General features: G+C 41.9%; 3 protein-coding genes across 9 annotated transcripts in view; 1 reads left to right on the forward strand and 2 right to left on the reverse strand.

Moving 5' to 3' along the window:
• LOC136437095 (protein sidekick-2-like) overlaps nt 1–8610 on the reverse strand; it is a 36050-nt gene extending 27440 nt beyond the window's left edge. For all 7 annotated transcript variants that reach the window (XM_066431566.1, XM_066431564.1, XM_066431559.1 and 4 more), the window contains exon 1: nt 8477–8610. The gene's annotated coding sequence lies outside the window, so the exon portion shown is untranslated. The remainder of the gene's footprint in view (nt 1–8476) is intronic.
• Nucleotides 1–24246, forward strand: part of LOC136437096 (interleukin-6 receptor subunit beta-like) — a 237385-nt gene that overhangs the window by 73540 nt on the left and 139599 nt on the right. The window lies entirely within an intron of this gene.
• LOC136437086 (uncharacterized) lies at nt 19123–23616 on the reverse strand. The gene is made up of 3 exons (XM_066431552.1): nt 23456–23616; nt 22771–22977; nt 19123–22130 (listed from the first exon to the last, which is right to left on the reverse strand). Exons 2-3 carry the CDS (start codon nt 22914–22916, stop codon nt 21260–21262), a joined length of 1017 nt encoding a protein of 338 aa, XP_066287649.1. The 5' UTR covers nt 22917–22977; nt 23456–23616; the 3' UTR covers nt 19123–21259.

Raw genomic sequence — 24246 nt, forward strand, 5'->3', positions numbered from 1 at the left:
TTGAGAAACCCTCCAAATGCCAACCAACAGTCCAGGCGGAAACGAAGTCACAAAGTATGAGTCACACAGTTCTACATAACCATGCATAATGATATGCAAATGCTTTAACAAAATTGCCTGCAAATACAACAACCTTTGGGGAAGTATGCAGTCCGGTCATGGTCCAATGAGTGCCGGATAGACAAGTCCCTCAACAAGGTGACGAACTTGACGCTCAACGCCTGTGTTTGCTGAACCTCAGACAGGTGTTAAAACAAACAAGTTTGTGGGGTGCTTACTTCACTATTGGTCCAGTGACTTAGGAATGTTTATCTATGGTGACACAACTGATTCTATCAGATATACCTGGAAGCCCATTGTTAAGACATCCAGGGGGCAAGGTGGGACGATTCAGACAAATGACTACATTTGTAGAGTCAACAATGTGTTGATTTAGCACGCAGAGTTTTTCACGAAAAGGAATCAAGAGGGTAATAGCTTTACTAATAGACAAAGTATACTTAAGTGAGTGACTAAGACCCCGTTCATACTAAGTCGCCCGAATCGCTGAAATCGCCGAAGCCGCATTGCTGTGGCCTAGTATGAACGCTCCAATTCGCAATTGTGAAAACGCCCGATGCACATGTGTGCCCATGGCTATCTTCGGGGATGTGGGGATACAGATGAAACTTAGGGATCCCGTCGGAACAAGAGTGTGTATGAGGAAGCGATTTTACAACTTGCGCTTGTTCGACCCCTGGTGTGAAGGAGTGCGGCTTCGGCAATTTCGGCGATTCGGGCGACTTGCGCTGCTTAGTATGTACGGGGTTTAAGCTGCGGGGCTTTGCTGATAGAGGAAAGGACATATATGTACAATGTAACATGAACTCTCATTATTCTACGGTGCACCCTGAGACTAGCATGTGTATGAGATGTATGAGAATGGTTACATAAGGTCTAATTCATGCAGGGGTTCATCTAAATTGGGGAAGAGGGGCGCTGCCCCCTCTTGTTTCTGCCCAACGCCCCCTTGTCGAATTAAGATTTTAGACTAATCCCCAGTAGACAGCCTTCACTCAGCGATCGATTCTTCCATAAATACATATAGAATTCGCTCCCCTGCCTGTGTGTGCTCCCTCTTGTTTCATTTTTCTAGAAAAAACCCTGTTCATGTATTACTCTCTATGGTTGCATGAATGCGTGTTTATAAACTTGTATACATGTAGCTGTCAAAAATTCCCTTTTAGTAAGTTTTACTAGTTTAAGCGAGCTCAACTGACTGGGTGTGCTAACTTCCCATAACAAACACGACCAGTGCAAGGAAGCATTCATGAGTCTTTTCCAAACACAACGGACTTACCGATACCTAAATAATACACCTTTTGTAAGTTGTTTCCATCCATTGGAATTTCTATAATGATCCTGTGATTTCTGTGCAAGGAAACAAGCATCACAAAAGCATAACTTAAGAAAGCAGCTGCAAGTCAGTCATACTTTCTCCACACTTGACATGCTAAAAACAACCATCATGGACGTGCATAATCTAGCCTGACCTTTTGTTGTCTTCTTTTTCTTTCAAAAAACTCTAAGCTATGACAGCTAAATTCACAGAAAATACCAACAATACAAAAAGATAATGTAACTAGCGCATCCCCGTCTTGTATGAAAGGGTATGTCACCCCGTAAAAAGGGTGGTATAACCCTGTCGTAGCGAAAGCACGTTGACTGATGATGATGAATGTATCAGACCACATTTGATAAAATGTATAACACAATTTTGAAGACAACTGTGATTACTTCTTGTGGCTTTACCAATTATTGGTCTTTTGAAAGATCATCATCCTAATTCTTATTCGTCATTGCCATTTTTGATGCTGAAATACAGAAGGCCTTCTACGGGCAGCAATACAATTTCTCGTGCAAAGGAAGTTAACAAGAAAACCAGCTGCTCCAAACCTTTTCAGTTCAGCTGCAAACTGTTGAAAAGCTGATGGAGCTGTGTCTAGTCCTGAACAGAAAATCGAATCTTGCCATTTCCTTTGCAACACTTGTAAGTTGTACACTCAAACCAGCAATCATATGGACATGATTGCCTTCTAAAGGCCTGCAATCCAAAAACAGCCCCCATCCCTAACAACCACTGGGTGTGACAAAGAATGAAAGCCGGAGATCAAGTTTTTGCTATTCAGCCCAGCTGGCAACAATGGCAAAAGTCGGAACCACAGATGTGAAAACACCCTAAATAGTACATGATACAGGGCTCCAGACTAACTTTTAGGCCTAGGAGCACTGTGCTCCTAACTCAAAAAAGTTAGGAGCACCAGCAAAAATCTAGGAGCACCACTACAAAAAGTTGGAAGAACAAGCAAAAGTCTTGGCTATACCAAGTAATACTCCTATTAATCAATGTTAACAACCGGGAATAAAGTATTTGAATAGATCATAAAAGATAAAAGCCTACATTGATGGTGCAGAATAATTGGAAATTCAATTCATTCAATACATGTACCTTCCTACATACTGATACTAGTACGATGGATTTTTAGAAAAATTTGGCATAGGTTCCCCGGCTGACCCCTATCCGGGGGCCACGGTGCCTCAAGTTCAAAAAGTTGAAAAATACACAATGGTATTTCTTACTTGGAACAAGGCAAGAAATGATTCACATAACCTTGCATGATAAATAAATAGATAACTCTAAAACTTATCTATTGGGTTCATGACCAAAACAAATAAAGTCACATTCCATAATTTGAAACTTCACTGCTGGCATCAAGTTCAACATTTTTACAGGCATTTCTTTTCCTTTTACCCACACCCTCTGTCTACAAATAATCCAAAATACTTTAATATCGTTAAAATTCTTGCTCAATAGTATCAAAAATGATCTGTTTGTGCCGAACCAGTCAAATATCTTCGGTTCCTTCGAAACGCGCAGTTCAGATTTCGCGCGTCAGGACCGCGCGGCGCCGCCATCCAATGACAGGCCGACCGCATGGAGAAAGCTTTGTGATTCGCCGCTGTGCAGTATAGACAGCAGCAGAATGAAAGTAGCAACGTAACAACGGGCAGCCAATGAGCTTTGAAATGATACCGATGGCAAAAGAAAAATTTGAAATTTTTTAATAAAACTCGGCTTGAATTGATTCATCAATTTTTGATCGCAAAAATCATCGCTTGAAACAGGTATAAATATGACCACAGGAAACAGGCCTTTTACTCTGCTGCGGTCTATTTTTCATAAACATCATGGCCGCCATTGAAAACAGCGAGCGTCCGGCGAGCGCTCACTTTCATCGACAAAGTTTTGGCGTTTGAAACATTTTACAAATCAAACAAATACACCACAAAAGAGAGAAACTTATGTCCTTTATTTCTATGGGTAACTTTGCCACTAGGAACGGATAGTTTTTGTACCGCGGGTGTGGGAACATGATAGAAAATTCACCGACGATATTCGCGGTAGCGTTGGAATACCTACTAGTATATTTTCGGCTTACCGCTTAGTTCTGCAGGCATTATCCTGGCGCAGGTCTTAATTTTTGATTGTCGCACCGTGCGACCGTGATTTTAAATCTAGTCGCATTCTCAAAAAACTGGTCGCATACATGTTGTATGCGAGTCGCACTCACGAGCGCTGTGATACAATACAAATTACAATACAATTGTAAGGTCACCTTGGCTAGCACAAAAACACAACTGCTCCAGGCAGACCCTTGCACAAAAATATACTTCATTTGTTTGCAAATTGTATTTAGCCACATAGTACAAAAATACAACACCGGCAGTACTATAGTATAGATGTATGTATGTATAATAATCATTTACACAGATTGCTAAAGATTGTTGATGTCACCTGTACATGTGGAAGCAAGAAACGACAGCCACGAGCTCCACACCAGACCACAGCACTAAATGTCATCTAACAATCTAGCCAATTGCTACAAGAAAAGTACAAAATGTAGTTGGAACACAAAGTACAATACAACACAATTTGATACCGTACAAGTTGAATCAACTTGACTGAGTGTTGAATAGTGGCGGCTCCAAACCCTTGCAGCTCCAAATCATACATTCTCACTATCAGACCCCCACTTGTAAGGCTTTCTGAGGAGCAATTAAAATGCCTGTGTCCCATTTCCAAGAAAACCATTACTAGTACATTAACTGCTCAGCAGGGAAACAGCAAGCCTTGCATTTGTCCAGATGGCAGAAACATTTTCATATGTAAGTTACCCTGGGGATTGTATCTTCCTGGTAACACTGCTCTGGCAAAACTCCAAGGCTTCCAGATGCCCTACATTACCTAAAGACTTAAACAGTAGGAGTCGTGACTTTGATTCTGCTTTATGTCAAGGCTTGATGTTTCTTTTGGTCTTGTTTTGTTAGTAAATACCTGGATTAGAGCAACTTGTGAAATATACATCATACTTTGAATGTATACAATGACATGCCTCCTAACTGCAACCAGAGCTCTTTTTACTTAAGCTTTGTCAAAGGCAAATCCTATGTCATGACCCAGGCAGGGTTCCAACCTTCCAAATGCAAAGCCTGCACTCAACCCACTGCTGTGTAGTCAAGGAACTTCAGGCGAGAGGCCTAACGCTTGAACTTCAAGTTGAAGCGGCCAGTAAAGGCCAGTCATAATGGCCATGTGCACTTGATGTCCTGTAGAAGTGACCACTTTAAGGTCCATCTACCTTCCAAAAAAAAATTAAGATGGGGAAATAATCATTTTCTCATCTTCAAATAGGTGGCATTGAATGGCCAAAGTGGCTAGGCTTAAGTGGATGTGAGATAAAAAGGTTGCGGGTTCAATTCATGGGGAACCTGGCTAGATGATGTGTCCTTGGGAAAGGCACTTTTAGTTTCACGACTTTCCTCACTCCACCCTGGTGTAAAAATGGGTCAAACCTGATCATGACTTTGGATGGGAAGGGCACTCAAAACCCTGGCAAGTTGCTGATCTAGCACGCAGCTACCAAACATTACCTGCTAATCATATTCCCCTCCCAGGAGGGAATATACTGTTTTTGCTTGCCTGTTCTTCTTCTTTCTTCTTCTGCCAAAAACCAAGTAGATGTGGGGTGGTAGCTCTACTAATGGTATTGCAGAAAGTTATACATGTATTTACCTTATGCTACATGGTACGGATGTTATATTTGAGATGTAGGTACCTTTAGGAAAGGTGAATACACCTGACAATAAATTAAGCTAATGAACACCTAATTTGCATGATTCATGCATAAACTTGTATTACCCTCACCGTAAAAGCTGCGGATGTCATCTTTGATATGTAGGTACTTTAGGAAAAGTGAATGCACCTGGACATAAATTATGCTAATAAGGACCTCATTTGCATAATTTATGAATAAACTTGTATTTCCCTTACCGTAAAAGATGCGGATGTCATCTTTGAGATATAGGTGACTTTAGGAAAGGTGAACACACCGGGCCATGAATTATGCTAATGAGGACCTTATTTGCGTAATTTATGCATATCCCTTACCGTTAAGGCTACGGATGTCATATTCAGATCAGGCCTCAACATTAATTTTTTCCCCTACTGTCCCAATATTGTCCCAAAAGTGGATTTCAACTGTCCCGAAGAGATGTCCTGGGTCAAATTTTGAGGCCCCAGGACATCAGGACATAGTTAACTTCGAGCCCTGCAGATGTACAATGTTGGCCTCCGTTGCAGACTCCTTCCGACTGTTTTCATTTTCTAAGTTTCAGTTTTACTATTACATGTAAATTTTTTTCATGTTGTTGGCCAGGAAGGACTCATTTCCATGATTTAGGCATGTACTTGTATTTCCCTTACTGTAAAGGCTACGGATAGGAAAAAGTTTTTGACCTGGGGGAGGGCCTAGGAAATTCTTTTTAACCCGACCCTCTGACGACTGGCCCTCTCCCCCTGTAAATTTTGTACAGTCCCTTACTGGCCTTAGGCCCATTAGGGCATATTTTGTCAATCTAACATAAAGTACTTGCAGTTGAACCATATGGTGTTTCCCTTTAAGTACATATATAGTGACAGGACTTCTACATCTACATCTACATCTTGCTACCCCCAAATAACCCCTTCAGGGGCAAAGCAGGGGGGGAGTTGAGGTCCCGGGATAAGGCGGGCAGACCTCCAGCCTGGCACGGAACGACTCAACGGTGGGAGCCGTCACAACCGTGCCAGGCAGGGTATTCCACTGTGGGATGGTACTATGGGGAAAAAAAGAGTGTTTGTATGTGTCGGTTCTAGCGTGGATGATGTAAAACTTGAGGTCGTGGCTCGCCCGGGTGCGCCCCTGGTCTGGTTTCAGCAAACTTCTAATAACAATCTAAAATGTAAATAATTGTACTATGGTACATTAAACATGAACAGCAATCCCTACCACCATAACAACAGTTTAAATGCCCTCTGATTAACGACCTCATCAATATGGACAGCAATCTGTGCCAGTACAACAACAGCTCATGATATGCATGAGGAGGTCCCCAACAACCTCTGCTTGGAGAGTAAAATACTGTAAATGTAGAAATGTTGCTGTGGTTTTTTGTTCGTGGTGAACTCTTCACTTTTAATGCTAACCTCACGTTTGGATAGCAATATCCCTAACACGAGAGCACTGACACTAAAAAGATGTTACGAATACTGTTAATGCATTTTTTTGGGGGTAAGTTTTCGGTGGTTTCATGTTCACAGTTTTTGCTGTCACCTTCATCCACCATAAAATTATTTTGTCCGCCTACCTCCTTGTCTAATCAAGGGCTACATGTACAGAAAACGTATGTAATGTACATTTTACATTATGCAGTTTTACGATGTGTTCAGTGCACCTGTTCTGTCCGTCTGTAACACCCTTGGAGAGTCGCTAGTAGGTGGTTTCTGACTGGCTCTTCATAAAACGGCCGGTGTTCCCATTACTGTCGCAGTTCTAGCAGTGTTCTCACCAGAATTTTTTCACAGCATAGGGGTCAGGTACAGAAGGCCAACTTTACGCGGTGCAAGTCATGCGTAGAGTGCTGAAGACATGACCAGAGTAGGGAGTCTGGCATGTTCCCTCGGAAAATTTGTAAATTCATAACCCAATGAGACATTATTTCATGCATTTTGAGAGATAAATTTTGTGAAGTAGACTTTTTCCTCTGTCACAGCCTCATTCTAAAGCCAAATATGAACTTTTTATAAGATTTATGAAGGGTCACAAGGTTTGTCCCAGTAAGAAACACCCCTATGCTGGTTGAAACACAGCATAGGGGTCCAGATCACAGCATAGGGGGTCCAAATCACAGCATAGGGGGCCCCTATGCTGAAAAGGCCTGGCGAGAACACTGTCTAGTATGTCACTACAGCGCTATCCTGAACTCAAACCACCGTGAACACTCCGGACTTACATAAGTCCAGACATGAACCTGAACCTCTGGACTTGAATCCTGACCTGAATCTGAAAATGAGTTAAGGTATGCAGCACTGGAAGTGCACAGTAATTACGCTGCTGGATGGGGTGGGGAATAGCCGTGGCGACTACAGAAAGGGCGTTTTTCAGAGTTGCTTAACCGCCCACCATCGCAGGTAAGTGCGTTGGGAGTTCGGGGACCAAGCATCGCGGCCCGCCATCCAAGGAAAACGGCAGGACGGACACCACCTGGACATCTTGTGTGGACTGCCCCACGAGTACGAAAGGGCTAGTATATATAATAACAAGCAAAAACGCCCTTTCTGTAGTCGCCACGGCTATCTTGAAACCCTCACGGTGAAAGACATCTTGAAACCCTCACAAGTTCAACCACATTATAAATCATTAAATGAATTTAATTACGAGGCAATCTAATTTCACAGTTGGGAGAATATGAACATGACCCTGTGGTTTGCAGTTCGCGGATGAAAAAGGGTTTAACATCCAGAAGACAGAACAAGCACAATAATAATTTTTTTCGTAGTGTTTTCTAAGTTCGCAGCAAATAGGTTACTGCAGAAACTGGAAACATAATTTCAACCAATTTATATAGTATATAGCCTACTGGTAATAGATTTATGACAGCAGATGTATCATATCTATCAACAAGCGTACGACACATTATCTTACACAGTCAGCATGTTACTCTGCTTCCTCTACATAAATTGAAAACTGCAGGGAAACTTTGCATTGTGCCCCCCCCCCCACCCCACCCCCCAACACACACACATACGTACAGCTGAACACTTTCTGCGTTAAAAACCACAACGTTTATACCGCTTCTAGAGGCTTTTCTTCTGTCAATCCCGTTGTTTCTATGTTCCTCTAGTTACCGTGATGTTTTGAACAACGACACCCGTGAGGAACCGTCCTCAAAACGCTCTAATCCAACATAAGCGCACAGAGAAGCCATTTTCCCAACGTGTTTACTTCCTCCTTACCATCGTCGTGTCGCGACAGAATCGTCTAAACATACTACCAGGGGACTACATCCCTCAAATGTATGCATGACTTGCACAATAATAGTGTATCTAAGAGCTCACCTGTGCTTTTTCAGCTTGAATGGACTCATGACTTCGGTTTTCCGCTATTTTTTCTTCTCTTTCCTCCAAACTGGTTACTCAAGTCCGGACTTCTGAGAAACGACCCACTCTTTCAGGTCGATTACACTTTTCTTTCTATGTAGAGGGTGTATTTTTTTATCTAAAAGAGTAGATTACAGGTTGCAATCAATCTCACCCTTTTATTTTAATTCTAACACTTTACAAATAACTATGTAGTGATGAGAAGCTTGATATCTGTTGAGCTGCATTTATCAATTTTTTTCAATTTTGTTTGTGAACATCATCAATTCCCCTCTCTTTGCAAAATGAACCAGTCGATGACGTAGCGGTGGGCTACCATATATGGGGAGCAATCGCGGTCGTGACGTCATTCCGTAGTTAGGCTATAGAAGATCTTGTTTTTCGCTCTGCTTGGACCAAGTAGGTTGAAATATAAGCTTGGACGTGTTTCTCACGTCTATTTGCGACGTTTTGGACGTCAGACGGTCTTAATAGACAACACGTCAGGTTATAAAATGGTTAAACACTGGAGAGACGTAGAAAAGGTTGCAAAAAGATACAAAAAGACCGCGTACCGCACAACATAACATAAGGTCATGAAAGCCCGCTATGAAACAAGCCGAAACCACACACCTCTGCTTTCGACACGTGTTATAAGTTAATATTCTTAATATCTAATAATAAAGTCATGTCACATGATCCTCTCAAGAACAAAAAGAGTTATTGGGGGAAACTTGACAGGATGAGAATTTTCCCACTTTTGAGAGGATAATCTACCTTGAACATGTTACGTGTATTTGTAGGTGGATAGGGGTTGGGAAAAGATCAGTCCAAGGCTGCGATAACTTTTCTTTTCAATAGGAGGCATTTCGGTGCACACCAAGTTTAGCGGACTATACAAGTCGACTCCCGAGCCAAATAGGCCTTCCCTAGCTATCTCGCAAAAAATCGTATCTCGGCTATAACGGTACAAGACAACCTGTTATCGCTATGTTTTCAAAGGTGAACATTGTTTGGTCCAATATTCCACCCACTCATTATCCAACTTTACATAGAGCATCAAAGTTAAATAGATTCTTTAAGAAAAAATAATGAATACACCTGTTGTAAAACATGTGCTGGGAAAGCAAAATGGGACACACTTTGGTTGCAATGGTGAGGTTTGATAGAAATTCCAGGCGAAGAAGACACATTGCTAGTCACTTACTTTACTTTTCTTTTCTTTAGAATGGCTGACTGATATTCTATACAGTACATCAACTATAAGCGAAGACCATAAGAGAAAAATAAGTAAGTACATTAGCACAGTAAGTAAATTATTACAAGTAGAAAAGGAACTGATAAACAAAGGCTATCAAGTTCAGAAAGTAGGGCTGTCAACATAGCAAGAGGACGGCGAACATAGTTCACATTAGTAAAAGTAAGTCACTAACTTCTTTATAATAACAAACACAGGTGTGTTACTGTCATGTCTATCATTTTGGTCTAAAGTAAATGAAATGTGACGGACATGCAACTGGTCTCTCAGCTGTCTTACCGCTAATAGACATGACGTCATTGGTTAAACTGCTAATTGTGATGAAGAGGCAACAGCACACGCGGGATTATCCTGGCATGTGCTGAAATGTCCCCTAGTGACAAGGAAGAGTATCACAGCTTGGGACTTGGCGACTGAGGACGAGGCATATGGTGCGTTGTCATTAGCAAGTTAATGCAATGCCAGACTTTATTACGGCTCACGTATTTAGCCAAACGCACTGGGACTAAATATCATATATCGATATATACATACGTCCTCCACGAGCTGAAGTTATCATTCGAAAAAAAAAAAAATATATATTGTTAATTGCTTTTTCATGGAGATACTGTTTAGCGTGCGTTTGGTGTCTGTGTGTATGTATGTGTCACCGGATGCTTAAAGTCAGCATAACTGTAGAACCTGTACATGGATTGTAATGATTTTTGGTATGTGGGTGCCTGGGTGGACGTTAAGAGGAGAAAGGTCAAGGTCGATTTTGGGCCCCCTGGCATGTGTGACTGGAACTGCAATGGCGTATTTGTAAAAATCTTCAATGTAGAAGAACTGAAGAGTGGATCGACAGGTCGTCATGTTATTTGGTACACAGGTAGGTTAGACCAAGACGTACACACTTAAGTGCAAACTATGCAAATGACACCGAATTTGCATAAGTAAGGAGGTAAATCGTTTGCATGTGTGTCGCTGGTTGCTTAAAGTCAGCATAACTGTAGAACGTGTAGATGGATTGTAATGATATTTGGTATGTGGGTATGCGCTGGGAGGAGAATGGTCAAGGTCGATTTTGGGCCCCCTGGTTTGTGTCCCTGGAAATACAATGGCCTATTTGTAAAAATGTTCTAAAGGGGTATAACTGAAGAAAGGAACAACAGATTTTCATGTTATTTGGTACGCAGGTAGGTTGGACAGAGATGTACACACTGAAGTGCAAATCATGCAAAGTTAGTGTGTTTGCGTGTGTGTGCGCGTGTGTGTATGTTTGTGTCACCGTGTGTGTATGTATGAGTCACCGGATGCGTAAAATCAGCATAACTGAAGAACGTGTGAATGGATTGTAATGATATTTGGTATGTGGGTAGGTCTTAGAAGGAGGAAGGTCAAGGTCGATTTTGGGCCCCCTGGTCTGTGTCACTGGAGCTGCAGAGGCGTATTTGTAAAAACTTCCAAGTAGAATAACTGAAGGAAGGAACGACAGATTTTCATGTTATTTGGTACGCAAGTGGGTTGGGCAGAGATGTACAAACTGAAGTGGTAATTATGCAAATTTGGACTGAATTTGCATAAGTAATGAGGAATATCTACTTCTCCATTGTGGGTATGGGCTTTGAGGTCACACCTGTTGAATCCATTGGTCTCTTATCTAGGGCGAGTATTCCCCAATTCCCAACAGCTGGTGGTTCCGATCCGCTGCCCAAAACCAAGTAGATGTAAGGGTGGTAACTCCATTAATGGTGTTGCAGAAAGTTATATGTACCTTTTGCTTAATAGTGCGGATGCTATATTTAAAATGTAGGTACCTTTAGAACAGGTCAATACACCTGACGATAACATAATATGCTAATGAGGACTTAATTTGCATAATTTATGCATAATCGTGTATTTCCCTAACCGTAAAAGGTGCGGCTGTCATATTTGAGATGTAGGTACCATTAGGAAAGGTGAATACACCTGGACATAAATTATGCTAATGATGACCTCATTTGAATAATGTATGCAGAAACTTGTATTTCCCTTACCATTATAGCTGCAGATATCATATTTGAGATGTAGGTACCTTTAGAAAAGGTAAACACACTTGTCCATGAATTATGCTAATGAGGACCTCATTTGCATATTTTATGCGTAAATTTGTGTATCTCCTACCGTAAAGGCTATGGAGGTCATATTTGAGATGTAGGTACCATTAGGAAAGGTAAAAAAAAAACTGGTTTTGTTATGTAATTCAAAGGGCATAAGACACCAAAATACAACATTTTCTTATTTTCTGAAATAGGAGTAGCATCATTGAAGGAATATAAGATTTTAAAACAAATACACATCCTTCTGATGTTCTTTAACATTGAACCATCATAAAACATACTTCCATGGATCCAGCTCTTTATTCTTATCTGATCTTCTCACCAGGTGATTACATTAATCAGTGACTAATGCCCAAGCATGACGTCACAATGAACACGGCCACCGGTGCTTAATTATCATGATAACATTCAATTAAAGGACATAACAATATCTATTTTGTTTGCTTGTAAAAATAATGTTCTTTCCGAGCCGCAGTGCAAAGTTCCAAATCAGCTGCCATGTTCATTGTTACATCATCGGGAGAGTAAAGTCACTGATTAATGTAATTACTTGGTGGGAAGAATCAAAAGCTGGAGGTATGATGTTTTGATGGTTCGATGTTCAATGACATCCGAAGTGTGAATATTTTGTAAAAACTTCTATGTTACTAAACAATAGTATTTTGTTTTATGTAATTTCAGGAAATTGTTAATGTTGATGTCATTGGTGTCTTATGCCCTTTAAATGATTTCAGTACACTGGCCTGCCCATGTTTACTTGAGTTTAGTAGATGCCAGGCATTGGATAAACAGAGAAAAAATATTCGCCATTTGACTCCAAGTATGGTTTGTTCCGAAAGCCGCTCGGGCTCGGTTTAAGAGGTTGCACCAGCGATCATATCTTCCTTGAGTTGGGACATTACGCGTTAAACCTCTGCGCGTTAGAACAAACAGACATACTGGGAAAGGTATACATATGGGTGACCCGGTGTGCTTGTCCACATTCCTTGGGGTATTACGAGCTCATGCCTTCTATCCCGTCACTCTATGGCCTATTTTACATGGCGTCCAGAGATCAACTGCTGTTGACACACCCATAGGATCTCTTTCATGCTTGGCGTCAAGCGATTTACAAAGGCAGTTGCACTATACACCTGCAGGGCAAACTTCACAATGCAACCCATAGGATCTGAAAAAAGCTTATTCTTCTACCGCAAAGCCACTAAATAAATATATCATTCTTCAACACCGTGCTGCAGTCCTGCTTCACTGGCTTTCGCATATGAAATTCTACAAAGTCTTGAACAGTTTTGATCGCACTAGTTGCAGCGGTCGCGGATGAATACTGTGTTCAGCGACCTTGAATTACTCACCTACCAGACGATAGGTGCCCTAAAGCTAGCTATACCATTGCGCGGGTATTCTTAATTCCTTTACTTACTGTAATCAGTATGTTTTAGAGACTGTGTGCATTCTACAAATGATTATACATTTCAGTCTTTGCTGTAAGAAATGGTTCGTGCTTACCATCGGTTGTAATTTGATGTAATTCTATGTATGTTTTAACAGCCCCCCCCCCTTTGACAAATGGTATCTACGCTAAAGGTCATGTTTTCTTTTATTGCTTAAGAGCCCCACTGAGTGGAACGCGTGCATCATGTACACATGGTTGTGGTAGAGGTTAGTGCTATTGTTACCGTCTAAATCTGCATGTCGCTATGACTTCTTTGCCGGGTGAAATTCTACAACTTTTCCTTGTTGACATTGAGTTTGTTCTGCGTCGAGGTTGACCGGCCCTCAACGGAAATACGATCTTCGTCTGCCGTTAAACAATCTCCGTGCTGCATGATCCTGCATCGCTGTGCTATGGCCAGGCGTCCTTTGTATGACGTGTTGTTCCTGTACGTCGCGACGTTCTGTGTCGTCCTACCCATCCTCTGTCACAGACTGCACTACTCCATCTACTACAGTCAATCCCTACACATGGGAAGGACGGGTCCCTTCGCGTACGCAATGAAGGTGAACGAAGAACGTAAGACCCTGGCGCAAACGTCACTCCTCTCGCGACCAACATGGCCGCCTCACAGCTTAGCTGATGCAGACTCCGAAGCGCAGCTTGCCATTGGGTTTGTCACCGTCAACAGGCAAGTCCAAATGCGGGACGGATCTCTCTACAACCCGGGGTATATTCTACAGACTGTCGCTGCGGTTCTTCGGGAAAATCTGTCAAAAGAGACTCGGCTCGTTGTTTGTGACGTAGACCTGGACCCATCCTCTCATGCCGATGCTGCTTTTCTGTCGTCATATGTTCCAGTTCGCTCCAAATATCTGAAACAGACCATTGAGACGCCGTCAACGTTGCAAGACACTTTCAAGAAAGAAAAAGAAGACTACATCTACTGTTTGAAAGAAACGCTTTCTTTTAATCCGAAGTTTATTCTTGTGTTACAAGACGACGCGCTGGCAACTCCCGGGGCATTAGATACTCTTCATCACATCATTCAGACAAAGATTGAAAAGAAGTACCGAGCTAGGTTTCGAGCTGATAGAAAACAACTACACCAAAACATTCTTCAAACTGTTTACTCCGACATATATGCAAAATGACTTTCATAACACAAAACCAAAACGTATCTTTGTACATATTCTTGAACTCGTTGGAATTGGCATCGTAGGAGGAACACTTTGTACTCTGATCTTGTTCATTCGCTATTTTTCAACAAGGTGTCAAAATCCTATGCTAAAGTTTACACCTTCTGTATGGCAAGTGTCGTCTGTTGCGGACTTGCAGCCTGGGCAGTTTCCAGAGTGCATATTATGGAGTGGAGGAGAATTTCTAAGCACTTCTACACATGTTTCAGGCCGACCACTGTTGTATGCCCGCCATGTTGTACCGGAAGGACACAGCAGTGGGGTTCGTGAACTACCTAGAGACCACGAGGAATAACACTTCTCCTATAGACATGGACATGAATGATCTCGTAGAGTCCCATGGTTACAGGAGGTTTGCCGTCGAGCCAAATCTGTTCTCACATATAGGGATGTACTCCTCCATACAGAAGAAGATAAATAGAGGATTTCAGCATGGTTTTGTATAAAGAGCAATTGAAGATAATGGTAAGAATCATGAAAGCCTCGTGTTTAAGTAGATATTTTTTCTAATTTTCTAAATTTATTGTAAACTAATCTTAAAGTGTCAACCTTTAGACATGTGTGGTTACACTAACGCTTTTGACGTGCAATGTGTCGCTGTTATATATATTCTAAGATATCTACCTACCTAGTCCCTTGACCTCCGGGTCGTTGGGGGGAATAAATCAACTCTGTGTTAAACTCCCTTCTTTTTGGTATCTCTTGGGAACTGAGAAAAGACTTACTTTACCTAATGGAACTGAAATCTGAAAATGCACAAATAAATTTTCAACATATGTTTACCTTTAGGGGGAATGACGTGAAATTTGATCATGGTTGTCGGTTGCCTAGTTCAAATTCCCATTGTTGTGGCGTTCTCGTGCTACAAACGCCCGTGGCTAACTTCCGTCTCGTAGACGGTGCACTTTAGGTGTATCAGCACGCCCCATATGTCAACACTGTGATGTTTCGTGGCGCAGAGGGTTAGGATTTTAGGACCTTGTAGCATTAGGCATTTTGACCCTGGTTCGAACCCGAGCTGGTCCATTTCCTTATTGCTTTTGACCTTTTCTGGAAGTGCAGGGGCGTTTTTGTTGGTATGGTGGAATCGGCATAAGTCATGTTGGTATGGACCAAGTTTTCTAAGGTTGTAGGTGCCTTTCCTGAAGATGCACATACTGAGATAGCAATGATATTGGGTTAGACCTAATTTGCATAATGTATTAGGGATATCTTTACGAGTCTTCACCACAACATACAACTGAAAATTTCTGTGTCCTAGCTACTTTCTAAGGAACTGCATGCATTGGAACTTTGGGTTTTGATATCTCGTGTTCTGGACATGCTATGGTCTTGATTTTTTAGTGGTAGACAGATTTTCAGAGGGATAATAAATCGTGGAACTGCAGGGATCAATTTTGTTTGAGAGTTTGAAAGAAAGACAGTAAGATGTTGACGGACCATCAAAATATTGGGTTTGTAGATAGCTAAATAGCTTTAAGAAGTCCTAAACTCCAGAGGGGGAGTTATTTTCGAATAGCTCATAATTTTAGGAAGTAAAAATGAATGCTTATTACAGTATACGATAAATTACCCTCTAGTACCGTGCTCATCAAAAAGCATTCAGTATTCTACTAAATTCGCCAGGTGACCCTCTATTTTTTTATTAATTGAATTAAACAACTTCCGCCTATGGCTGATTACAATGTACCTAACAAGGCGTGACAAAAGTTAGGTTACAAAAAGAATTTCAGGGATGCTAAGAAAAACCTATCTTGGGATATGGGAGATTCTTTATACACAACCAGGTATTGATCTCACTTGCTAACGTTTCGATGTCTGTCAGAAACCTTCTTCAGAGCTTCTGACTTGAGTACTGCTTCTCACCGCTATAAGTAGCCGATGTAGGTGGCGCCTTTGCGTTGAGAACACTGTTCCAAATATGGCTAAGTTTGTATCCCCCCTCGTCTCGGTTCATCACCGGTGTTGTCTTCCTTATCCAGACCGCCTCCTTAATCCAACGGGTGCGTCTGTTATCCTCTCTGTCGATGACCTTGGCCCCATCCAAGTCAATGACGCAGTTGTGTCTGGCAATGTGGTCAGTGACTGCCGATTTCTTGTCTACTTGTTGTACTTTACAACCTCAATACTGTCGGCTTCCTTCTTGTGTTCTTCCAGTCTAGTCCCAAAAGTCCTTCCTGTCCTATGTAGACTTCATTGCAGCTCTTACATGGAATTTTATACACACAATTCGTTTTTGCTAGGTCATCCAGTTTGTCCTTAGGGTGCACTAGCAGGCTCCTGAGTGTCGTTTTTGGCCTTACTGCAGTGGACACATTGTGTTTCCTGAACACTCTCTCCAACGGCTCTGTGACCCCTTTGATGTATGGAATGATCACCATAGCTCTTGCTCTTTCCTCTTGTTTCTTGCTCTTTTCTATCTGTTTTGGTCTACTCCTTTGTTGATCCACTTTCTTCAATGTCCACTGGGGGTAGCCGCAGCGTGTGACTGAGGGCCCTCTTGACATGTTGTGTTTCAAGCTGTTTGTCCTGTTCTTCTGTGATCACCGCATTGCACCTGTCCAGTAAGGTTCGGATCACTCCCAGTTTTTGGTGCAATGGGTGGTGGGATTCAAAGTTGAGGTACTGGTCCGTATGCGTGGCCTTCCTGTACACCAAAAGTTTGACTGTGCCGTCCTCCTTGCGTACCAAAAGAGTGTCAAGAAACGGTAATGTTCCATTCTGTTCCTCTTCGTAACTATGTGAACTAAATGTTACCCGTGGGGTCGGTGTTATTGAGGTGGTCCGTGAGTTCTTGTTGGACTCCCCTCTTCACTATCTCCATCACATCATCTACGTATCTCTTTCATAACTTAGGCTGCATGTGATGGGTGCCGTCGCTATGGCTGAAGAAGGTGTCTGATAGACACCGAAACGTTAGCAGGCGAGATCAATACCTGGTTGTGTAAAAAGAATCTCCCATATCCTATTTTCTACCGACCTGATGAAATTATTTTCGGAAAAACTTATCTTGCTATGTGTTCTTTTAAATCTTATCAACAACTGGCCTTCTTATTGCGCTTATCACCCCTAATTCATGCCAGCAATATTCACGGTGAATGAAGTGTGTATACGTATAGGTAATACATGGGTAGAGTGTGCACGGGTTTAGTGAGTATCATATTGTTTTACATAAACGAACCTGGTGTAATTCACCAACAGCGGAATTCTGTAAAATGTCGACTGATTATGTATTCATCGATACATGATCTAGTGGAAAATAACACCCCCTTCTGGAGTTTAGGGCTCCTTTAAGTGATAATTTACATACTATTAGGTATATGCTAATTATGCAAACCAGAATCTACTAGTAATTTGCATAATCAATGCATGCGCAACAAAAACAACATATGTCAAAGATAAAGGTCCTTAACTTTAATTCTTCAATTCTTGTCAAGACCATGCTTTATAAATGTCCAAGACTTTCCCAACATTACGTGCAATGAGTTTAAAACGTCAATCGGTTTACTATCCTCCGGATTTGCATGATATTCAGCATGCAGGTAGCTCAGATAAAGATGTACCTCATGAGATAATGCATGCGAATCAGGAAAATCTATAATTCTAGTGTTTTCAATGATAGAACCTAAGTGTGTGTAACGTATGAAATTCATAGCAGGTGGAACAATTCACAAATCATGCAAACATGTACCTAATTTTCATAATCAATGAGAAAGTGTCATAATTCATTTAAGAGATAAAAGGCAGGAATTTAATACTTGTGACATGCGTAAGTTAGTTACAGGTGTACATCCACAGATTACGTCATTTGTATAATCAAAATATTTCATGGAGGATTCAGGTGTCTGAACTCTTGTCTTATACTGAATCAAATACCACAGACATTCATTATCTGGCCTTCCTTATGTCTTGCACGAGGGATGAGAAAATACATCTTAGTCATTTCCCTCTTCATCTTATTCCTCTGTCAGGTCCCAAAGGTGCCACATTGTGTGTGTGAACAGCATAACTCGAGAAGCTGAGGATGGATCCTTATGATATTTCATAGGTGTATAGAATACCCCCAATATTGCCTGATAGCTGTACAACCTGTTTGAAGTGATGCTTGCCTCTCTCGATTTAAACAGTCCATTCACACATAGATTCATAAAGTCATCTGTATGAATATTTAAGTTAATATGAAACAAAATTTAACACAAGTTAAGTTATTTTCTCCCCCTCATACGACTGTGCAGCCCAAGTGCGGCAGGCCACTTCAACTGTGGTGTTTTCCTCGGGCCCAGAGAGCCCTGACGGCGTGCAGCAGGATAGGCGGCGTGTTCTCGTAATGTGTTACAGGCTGGACAAGATCCGCCACGGGGACAGGACACTGATGGTCTCATTACGTAAGTCTGAGGGACACCTGAGCAAAGAAACACGAAAGAAAGAACTCTAGGTCTGTGTCACATATGGAAGACTTGTGTCTTGCAAATCAACTAGTTCACCATTCAAAGTGCACATCTGCGGTGTAATGCATTATGGGTAAATGTCAAAGTTTAAAGCCCCTGGCATGAATACAGCATGGAAAGAGACATAAACTTCGACTTTTACTCACAGAGCATCGCACTGTGAGATAGCTTAATATACAGAAAGGTTTGACTCACAGAAGACAAAGTAGAGATGCTCATCCACTAATTTATTCAAATGTGCAGGCCTTTTAATATGTTGTGACTGTCACTTATGACAAGTAACTTATGTTGAAACATTACCAAACATTATGCAAAGTACTTAAAATCATTTCTATTTTTCAATTCATCACAAGGAAGAGAAGCAGTTGCTGTTACAAATACTAGTAGACCCTGCATTGTTGCCATATAAACTATGTCAATTTGTATAGGTACAGTAACTGTAGTATGGGCATGAGAGTGAACTCTGCCAGGTCCAATTTGCCTTGTTAATGTGGAAGTACTAGGAGTAGGATTTTGTGTTGAAAGAGGAGAGATTCACCCTTACTTTTCAATAGTTGGAGGTAATCTCAAGCTCTGTACAATAATGTGCCCTCAAGTGTAACAGCCCTTCCAATGTGTAATAGGAGACAAAGTGACTATGTGCTCTATTACTGTTTCTTTTCAAAAATTATTATACAATGGGAAAATATTGAAAAATATGAACTTTTTAAAGAAAACAGAAGTATATATTATTAGGTTATATCAATAACAGGACGGAATCAAAGCCATTTCCAACTAACTATTGACTGACTGATACTGAAAAAAAGATTAAACAATTAGAAATAAAATCAACACCTGCTTCTCTCTCAAAACACAGAGCAGTTCTCTGTTTATATTTTTCTAACCACTGAACTACATGTATTCATGTCATACCTGGGACGCAAAAACATTTCAAACGGGTGTTCCAGACTGGGCAATAACTTTTGTTATTACACAGGGTTCTACTTTTATCACAAAGCCTTCCATAGAATATTCAATCAGAGAAAGCATTTCTAGTGTGCCGGTTGCGCGGTTGTCGAAAATTTGAATACAGAGTTTGGAGGTTGGAATCACAATAATCTCTCTACTTCTGGCACATATCGCATTGACACTCCTGGCACATATCGCATTGACACTTCTGGCACATATCGCATTGACACTCCTGGCACATATCGCATTGACACTTCTGGCACATATCGCATTGACACTCCTGGCACATATCGCATTGACACTTCTGGCACATATCGCATTGACACTCCTGGCACATATCGCATTGACACTCCTGGCACATATCGCATTGCCACTTCTGGCACATATCGCATTGACACTTCTGGCACATATCGCATTGACACTTCTGGCACATATCGCATTGCCACTTCTGGCACATATCGCATTGACACTCCTGGCACATATCGCATTGACACTCCTGGCACATATCGCATTGACACTTCTGGCACATATCGCATTGCCACTTCTGGCACATATCGCATTGACACTTCTGGCACATATCGCATTGACACTTCTGGCACATATCGCATTGACACTTCTGGCACATATCGCATTGACACTCCTGGCACATATCGCATTGACACTTCTGGCACATATCGCATTGACACTTCTGGCACATATCGCATTGAAATATGTGTTTTCTCGGGTGGGTATGACATAGATAAAATACAACACGGTGTATTCCGCATCACCCTCAGTCTCAGATATCCCGCGGGTCGCATTGCCCTCTGTAGCCTGAGTACCAACCTCCGTAGTGACCGCTGGCTCAAAAGAATTCGCTTGCTAACCACTAGCAAGCGAATTCTTTTGAGCCAGCGGTCACTACGGAGGTTGGTACTCAGGCTATGCCCTCTGGCCTTCGGGCAATACAACCCATGGTCGGGCCGGTACCTTGGGCGATACGGAATACACTGTGTTGTATTATACATGTTTCACTAACTTACAACAGTTTCAAGCATTTCTTTTGGGCCTCTTCAGTACAAATGTAGTAACGGATATAATATAGAGATCACAAACAAAAAAGAACTAGTAGACTCAAAATGACAAGTTGAGCAATATACAAAATATCAGAAATATGCCTCCACTCCAGAGGTGTCATCCAAAACAGATGACAATATACTGTACTACTTTCTAAAAGCTGGTGACTATCACCAGTATGAGTGCAATGTTTACCTTGCAGACTATCAGGTCATCTGATGTCTCTTGTCCAGAAGAACAAAACAATGTTAAGGGTTGCTCTCAACCGTTTCTGCTTATCATAGTGCTACTGAAACTACTGACAAACTCTTTTCTTTCTATGAGAGTTCTGGTGTTGATACTGTTAACTGGTGTTCAAACATGGCTGGTACATACGTGCCACAGGGAACACAAGATCATCCCCAAACCAATCCTCCTCAGGCAGAGGTACATCTAAGTCTCTCCAGACACGTGCAGACCTGTCACATACCGATATCTGCATGTGCCTGCCTGAATCTAAACTGCGGAAACATGTCAATACATGCAGCTGGTTTTGAAGGACGAACAGACAAGGGCCGACACAGTCAGGTTGTCCTGTGTTTGCCCACCTTGGAAGCTCACTCCAGCTTTCTGACTGAGTGTCGTACACCAACATATCAGGTAAGTCCAAACTTGTATAGAAGATCTCTGTTCCCATGGCAACAGCTGTCCAGAACTCATGTATGGCTATTGGCAGAGTTAACCTGCACCACTGGTCATCACTCGGGTCGTAGCGAAGCATTTCTGCACGTGTGAACAAATAGATGTGCGGACCACAGGACAACGCCACATTAGAGCTCAACCCGAATGGCTCACCATGTGCACATGGAGTTGAACAGATGTGCCATTGGTCCGTATACTGGTTGTACCTTTTCATCACGACCACTTCCTCATCTGTCCCCGACACCGCACAACCGAGGTAATAAAGATGCCCAAACACTTCAACAAGATGCTCACTTCGGCAATCACAATCTTCGATATGTACCCTTATTTGTACTGAAGATCTTTGTTCCCACGTATTTCCTAGATGGTTGTACACAAGGAAGGACAACCAGTCTTCTGTCCCGGCAACTTCAGCTAGGACGTAAATATTGTTGTCACCGGTGACTGTCATGGCTACGATTGGAGGCAGGTTTTCGTAACGGCAAAACCTGTATCTTCCCGAGCTGGGGTTTGTGTAGAGCATCTCACTTGAGCTGGAGAGAAACATAATATAACATTGGTCAATTTTGAAAAATTAAAAGGACTTCCTGCAAAATTGCAAATAGTTAAGCAAGGGAAGAAAAACCCCTATCCAGCAATCTTTTTGGCTTGGCATGGCCCAGGGGTTAATGTTTACCTTGTGTGTGTAATAATTCGGCCATATCAAACTAACAGACTTCAAATATGGTACATACTGCTTTCTCTGCTTAGCACACAGCACTAATGAGAAAGAGTATGGGAGTTGAACACACACCACTACCAGTGGACTAGCTCTCTGCTGTAGTGCGGCTCTAGGGATATACATGTAGGTCACAGCAATTACTGTAAACGCAGAAATGTTAGCAGGGATTTAATTTTGCGGTAGGAAGAAAATGGGGTTTTCGCCGTGGTTAAGAGTTTGTGTTTTGAAACCATAGTAGCGCTACAGTCTCACAATGGAACGGCTTTTTGCGGTGGTTTAAGTTTGAGGTAAAGTGGTCACCGCAAAAACCGCAAACATAAAACCACAGTGAACATTTCAGCATTTACAGTACTTATGTACCATCAGCAAATCAAATCTTGAAGCTTCAAGATCTAGATTGAATGATGCTGTTCAAGGATTGTTCAGGTTGAAAAAAAAAAGTACATGCACACCCTTCCTTGAAAAACAGAGCCATTTCCAGTGTGTCCATCCCAATCCTGAGATTTGAGTTGGAGCCCCCCCTCTGTACCACATTCCTGATGATCTCAGAACTCCCAGGATCCTCTCTAACCAGAGGGTGTTGTAAGATGGCTGCCATGTCTTCTGAGGTCAGCAGGTTGAAGCGGATGTGAGGGAGGATGCTGGGTAGGTGGTGGAGTCTGCAGAGTAAAGGGTAGAGGGATAATCATACATTTTGTGTATGTACAAATACTGTAAATGCTGGAATTTTTGCTGTGGTTTTATGGTCGCAGATTTGACCTTTGTTGGCCACAACATCAAATTCAAAACAGATGCCTCACACTTGTGTGTGAATGTGCCCCCACCCCATCCCTCAGTAACAATTAGTTATTGCCTTCCTTCATATGCAGCCACAGCTGGTATTGCCGTTGAGTGATTGACCCAGTTTTCCTCTAGGATATTCCATTAGAGAATTAACCTCCATGCACAGCCTTGGGGCCTTTTCTGCGAACCCATGGAGCTAGCTATATAGAAACTTAATTGTATAGATGAACTCTTATAGATGAGATCACACGGAGATTCCAAAACTGCCTATATTTCTCGTCACAACTTGTGGAAGATTAGCTCCTAAACTGGATCAAGATCCCTTTCATTTTCACCTAGTTGGGAGACACCCACCTGTCCTCCCTGCTGTGCTGCACCCATTTCACCACAGCCTCCCACACTGTTGTCTCCTCTTTAACATCCAGCTCATCACGGCTGATGATCTCAGTCAGCTGATTCACACTCAGGCTGCAGAACTCCTCGCTGGAGGCAACCTGTGGAGGAACATATAGTACTTAGTGACATCTGTGCATGTATACTAGAGTACTGTTACATATATGGCACTTAAAGTATGTGTCTTGATCAAATTTTAGCATACAAAATGCTTTTGTATTTTTTATTACTCAGGGAAGGAGGAAGACCTCCTTCTGGGAGTATTGGAAGTGCTTTTGTTTGCGCGTTCGCAGCTATAACTCACGATCCCGTCGTCGCATTGGTGTGTATAACTTGGCATATCGTTTGCCTGGTTCGGCGTGGTGATGCACAATGTCTTTGTTACACGGTAACTATTTTAAATGTCAATGCAATATCGTAATTGCACCCCTATAATTAATGGCAAGGGCCGCTGCCCTGCCATAGCAACCATGTTATAACCCGTTACGCTTGACTGCAATATTAATACTTCAGGCAGATACGGGGTACAAAGATTCCCTACTTGCTGTGATCGTATTGTCCCTGTTACATTGTAAAATAGACAACGTGCATCACCACACGCAACCTAGCAAATGATATACCAAGTTACATACCAATGTGGCAACGGGAATTGTGAGTTTTAGCTGCGAACATGTGCAGAGTGACCTCCTGTCTGTGTATTAAGTATGCCGTGTCCAGTCGCAGCTCGCATACTAGTTTGTGCGCATGAGACG

Source organism: Branchiostoma lanceolatum, chromosome 6 (assembly GCF_035083965.1).
Source record: "Branchiostoma lanceolatum isolate klBraLanc5 chromosome 6, klBraLanc5.hap2, whole genome shotgun sequence".
In the NCBI taxonomy this organism is placed as follows: Eukaryota; Metazoa; Chordata; class Leptocardii; order Amphioxiformes; family Branchiostomatidae; genus Branchiostoma; species Branchiostoma lanceolatum.